This window comes from Pteropus alecto, unplaced genomic scaffold (assembly GCF_000325575.1).
Source record: "Pteropus alecto unplaced genomic scaffold, ASM32557v1 scaffold717, whole genome shotgun sequence".
Lineage (NCBI taxonomy): Eukaryota > Metazoa > Chordata > Mammalia > Chiroptera > Pteropodidae > Pteropus > Pteropus alecto.
In genome coordinates, this window is record NW_006439205.1 from 7076 (window position 1) to 13056 (window position 5981).

At 34.2% G+C, this 5981-nt stretch overlaps 1 protein-coding gene across 1 annotated transcript; it reads right to left on the reverse strand.

Annotated features, from left to right (window-relative positions):
* Nucleotides 1–1110: 1110 nt before the first annotated feature.
* On the reverse strand, nt 1111–2064 carry LOC102895013 (olfactory receptor 8J2). The gene has a single exon (XM_006916492.1). It carries the CDS (start codon nt 2062–2064, stop codon nt 1111–1113), a length of 954 nt encoding a protein of 317 aa, XP_006916554.1.
* Nucleotides 2065–5981: the final 3917 nt, after the last annotated feature.

Genomic DNA, 5981 nt, shown 5'->3' on the forward strand with positions numbered 1-5981 from the left:
TCATTTTCAAATGATTTCTTTGAAAGGGCTTTTTCATTTCCATGGAGATAGAATTTTACCTTTGTGGCTGAGGAAATTTTACCTTTGACATTAAAAAAATTCAATTTTACCTTTGAAATTAAAAGGTCCTGAATTCTGTCCATTTCTATTATCTTTACTTCCCATGTCACATCCCCTCTTCCTCACTCCATTTTATGTTAGCAGTGTTTTACATGTACAGGCAGAGGCATAGCACACAATGACTGTTAACTTATTTTTTTCCCTTGGTCGAGTGTAATGAGTGCCATTGAGAATCGTCGTCACTTTCAAGACAATTACATGTTGTTGGTCTAATGACATTTGACTCCAAAACACACTGAACAAAAATTATAAATGATTTCATAACAAAGAAAATTAATTCTACGCTATAGATTTTAGTATGAAAATATAACAGGAAAAAATTTATTTTACACCATCGTTTGATGCATATCAACATTTTGCTTTGTTTACGTGCACCAAGTGAGGTGGAGAGAAAGTAGAATCTCTTTTTAAATACGCTTTTCAGTCTGTTTTGCCACATGTCTTATTTCCATGTATACGTAAGCTTTTTAATTTCATTTTTATTTTCACTTAGCGGCTTATTTTTTGTTACATAAATTTGTATTTAGCACAAGATAAAAAATAATGGGTCCAAAATTAATGGATAGAACGGGTCCAAAATTGATAGATAAAATGCTGCAAAAATAACAATACTTTTACCAGTTGAACAAAAGATATCCGTGGCAAAGTAGACGAACTTACATTGACCACTTTCAGAGAAATGAGTCTCGCTTACCTCTTCCACCACCTATCAGGCCTTCCCTGTTTAGAAATGATAAAAACTCTTCAGAAAATTCCCTTTCACTTTAATCTGTATCTTCAAATTATTGTTCATTACTCATATAACTGGGTTTTCTTTGGTCAAATAATGCATTATTCTAAAGAGAAAACTGAGTACTTGAGGTTGGAATACAAAGGATGAAGATTTTCCCCATTGAAATTAAAGAGATTTTCAACTATTTATTGACTCTTCACTGAACAGTAGGATTTTCAGGAGTAAAGGGAAATACTTAAATGACGATAGCTGTCGTTTTAAACCGACATGGGTTTAATAGATTGACGTGGGTTATCCAGTAATCTCTTCAATGCGTCCTTCACATCTTTGTTCCTTAAGCTGTAAATGAGGGGATTCAGCATTGGTATCACTAGCGTGTAGAAGACCGAGGCCATTTTATCCGTATTTAATGAGTGGTTGGTCCTCGGTTGCAAATACATGAAGAGAAGAGTCCCGTAGAACACAGTGACAGCCGTCATGTGAGAAGCACAGGTGGAAAAGGCTTTTCGTCGCCCCTCTGAGGAACGTATCCTCAAAATGGCAAGGATGATATTGCCATAGGATATTAGAACAATAATCATAGAGAAAAACAAATTGGTCCCCGAAAAGGTAAACACAGCTGTTTCTGGAATGTAGGTATCAGAACAGGACAATGCCAACAAAGGGATGTTATCACAGTAAAAATGGTTGATTATATTGGAAGAGCAATAGGACACAGAGAATACACAGGAAGAGACAGTGAGTGCTGTGGTCAGACTGTGGAAGTATGTGAGGGACACCAGCAGAAGGCAGATCTGTGGAGACACCACCACCATGTAGCGCAGGGGGTTGCAAATAGCCACGTAGCGGTCATAAGCCATTGCGGCCAGCATGAAAATCTCGGCCACAATACAAACTAAGAATCCACCCAGCTGGGCTGCACATCCATAGTAAGATATAGTTTTTTTTGAAATCAAGAAGTTAACCAGCATTTTAGGGGCAATGACAGTAGAGTTTCCAAGATTGATGATGGCCAAATGCCGGAGGAAAAAGTACATAGGAGTCTGAAGTTGAGAGTCGATACTGGTGAGGGTGATGATGCCCATATTCCCTGCCACGGTCAGCCCATAGATGACCAGGAAAACCAAGAAAAGAGGAATCTGGAGTTCTGGACTATCTGAGACTCCCATAAGAACGAACTCAGTCACCTGAGTGAGATTCCCTGGAGCCATTGACTTTGCCGCTTTCATCATTGAATGAGGAAAACAAAGAGATTAATAGACAATGAAATAGTGTTTGTTAGATGCCAGATTATTAAACGTTTAAGTGTTCAGAGATACTTAAATTTTCAGATTTTGCTTCTCACCCAATTTCTACCACACTGCTCTGCTTCAGCGGTGCACGAACTCCATCTTAATACTGTTCCTTCTTAGTATCATTTAGAAACTTGTGTCCTCTTTGATAATAACATTTTGTTTCTTCTACTAAATCAGCTAGTCCTTCCCTTTATCACTCTGACTTCTAGTTGTTCTAAGTCTTCTCTATTATTTTATTCTGGTAAGAATTCCTCCCCTTTCAAGCTTTTATATTTTCCTTTAAATTGTTTAAGATCTTTTTTATTTTTTCAAAGTTATTACTTACAGTTATGATTTGTTAAAATTTGATCACTTTAATTGGATAGAGAAGTGATAGGGGAGACTGCTATCATTGCTTAGTGTGTGATGTACTGTGACCAGCACTGAGCTTGGCATTTTGAAACCTTGTTCTCCTTATTCTACAGGAGGGTCCTAGAAGGTGGATGTAATTACTTGTATATCTTATGAGACAATTGAGGCTCAATGAAATAAGTTAGTTGAAGAGTCTGTATAAGATATTGGTTAATGGAAAGGTGTTATGGTTTTGTTTTATGCGTTTTGTTTGCTTGTTTGGTTGGTTAGTTGGTTATTTGCCTGTTACTTCACTAATTACCAGCTATGTGTTTTTTCAAGTATTTCTATTGTCTTGTATAAATTAAATGAGATAGTGCACACATATAGGTCATTTAGCAGAGTCTGCTAACAATAAATACAATATAATTGGTACCAATACTTATTATTATTAACATGTTTTGAATAATTTTTTAAACAGGATTTTTGTTTTTTATTTCAGTCTCAGTAACCTATTCTGCCTGACTGAGTGCTTTAATAGTTGACATAAAAATATCAAGTGAATTACTATTTTGCACCTTCAAAAACCTGAAATACATTATATGTTATCTACAATCTAATTCTCTTAACTCTGGTGTGTGTTTGTCTTAATTCAAAGATGCTTAATTTTGTGCATCAAATATGTGTCTGATGAGCTCATCTGATGGTGTTGTAGCAGTTCTCCACACATCTTGTCTTCCAACACTGCATCTGAAAAGAACTGCACAAAGTAAGCTCTTGCTGGAAGACACTGTGCCATCATTCGCTTTGATCAAAATATTCCCTTCTCGTGTGCTACACATCAAGCAACTTCGTACATATTTCACTCTGAGGCAATATATTTGATAAACTTATCCTTAATTTTACAAAAATAGAAAAAGCATCAACAATAGCAATTATTAATTGTCTACTATTAATTCATTTGTTTCCTTACCTGTTATGAATTCTATCGTCTACTGAAATTTAACTGATAGCAAAGCTAGGGTTGCTTTTTATTCTTATAATTACATGCCACTGAAATAAAGTTTCTGATAAAAGCAATTTTAATTTCATATAAATTGCTTTTTTAAATTTGTTTTTTAAATTAAATTTATTGTGATGACATTTTTAATAAAATTATAAAGGTTTCAAGTATACAATCAATAATATATCATCTCTATATTGCATATTTGACTTTGGGTGTTAAATTCACTATCAAATTTGTTTTTTAACGTAAACATTTTATAGGACTACTAAAATAACATCCTCAGAAAAAATGTCAAATACAACTAATGTTATTCATTTGACCTTTCAATTTGGAAAAGAAATGATATTGTAAACAATTTTTAAATATCTTCTGATATGATTTCAAGAGTATGTTCCATTGATTACTAACTGTAGACTTTGTCTTTAATTTATTTAGACATGAGTTATGCTAGGAATGAACACTGCATCCTGATTGAGCTCCCAGTGTCCACCAGAAACATAGAGACGAACTATTGACCCCAGCGAAACTTGGTCTTTCTTGAAGACATAGATCTTATGTGACAAAACAATTAAGAATCTTCCTGACTGGCACAGAGTGTTCTCTAAAACATCTATCAATTCTGCCAGTTCTATGACAACAAACATTCCTTTTTATATTAAGATGAAATATCCTCCCTGTAATGACTATTCATTATTCTGTATAAATGCTCAAGCGGTCTAATTTATCAGTAGTGTCACTGTGTACTTTTGTTTAAGTTGGATCAGCATCACTTTTATTTAGCAGAGATGCAAGTCTCTTGGAAAAGAGAACAGAGCAAATATCATTTTGGTCCTGAGTCTGATTGGAATTAATAAAGCTTCCAAGATACTGGTCCGCACACCCAGAATTAGTAGTAAGTAAAGTATTTGGTTTACCTTATCTGTACACAGGCATCTGCTGAGACTCACTCCTAAGGTTCCTGCACGAAGCATGCTAAAGAGTTTTACAAGTGTCTGAAGTCCCCAAAGATATTACCACTGAAATATGTTTGTATATGGTCCTAGTCCCTGAACATGAGATCCAGAATCCCCAGATCAAGTGCTGATTCCCCAGGGAAAGAAGACAAATTAAATGCTCGTTAATCAAGTCTCCATGTGAAAATTGTACCCAAAGAAAGAAAAATGTGGAGACAGCCTAGAGACTCTCCTCGATATTCATACTTAATAAGAATCACATGCAATGATGCCATGCTTCGTGTGTTTTGAATTGTAGCCCTGTATCTGGGAGTATTGTTGCTGGGCCCAGGATGGAGAAAATTTAACAAAGCACAGGGCTCTAGCCCCAGTGTTCAATTTCAGTGTGAATATGGGGAATGGAAAGCTTCTCTTTTTTGCGTCAGGAACATGCCATGGTATACTTGCCAGAAATATCAGATGACAGGCAACATAAAATCAAAATATGTATGGTTATAAGCTAACTGATATAAATATTTTTATTAAATTAAAGAGGTTCCCATCATGAACCTGATCTTACTTATAGTTTTTAATTAAAGTTATTTATTTAAAAACATATTTTATATAACCTTGTGACCTTTCATCAAACATAAATATTTTAATGAAATATACTAATTTTTAATTTTTCTTTTTGTGAGGTATTTTCTAGTCTATGAGCTTTATAAGTGAAAAGGGCATGTCTAAATAGTTTTCCTTTGTATTAACAGCCTCTAAAATAATACCCAAGTAAAAGTAGATGTTCAAAAAATATTTCAAAAGACTGATTGACTGATGGAATGAATGATAAATGAATGAATGAATGAATACAATATCCATCTTAAAATTCTGAAATAAAATATGAGGATTTTGTTTCCAGGACCATAATCTGTCTTTAATGTGATTTTAGCTTTGATAAAGAAGTAGTAACAACTCGCATATTGTTCCCTAGAGTATTCTCTACTCTAGGGCACAACACAGCTATTTTTTCTTCATTTGGTGTTCCTAATATTTAATAAGGTTGTAGCACATTCTGAGATCTAAAATTAATGAGGCAAAAGACAAATTGTGGCCAATAAAGAGAAAATTACAAAGCTTTTTACCATCCTCAAGTTCTCATTACAATATATTTAAATCCTTGAGGTTCTTCCCAAAGCCTAAACAGTCACGTGAAGTTTTCGTGGTAGCTTCCTCTCTCCATTGTGTAGTGCCTTCATGTGACCGAAGATATGGGCTGTATTATGCTTCATTTGATACTTCATTCTCTCACAAGCTCTGCCAACTTCTCCATGTTTAGCATTCCTAGAATATTATAAAGATTTAAAAAAAGAAACTATTTCTTTTATAATTTTTGCTATTATTGACACTTTTTTTACAACTTGACTTCTCATTCAAATCTTATTCTTTATTGTATAAGAGTTCTATTTTCCATTTTCTATGGAATATGCTATTTAAAACATCTCTTGGTCAAGCAGACAAAACTTTAAGACAATCCCATCACTGAACCACAAAATCTCACCTTTCAAAAT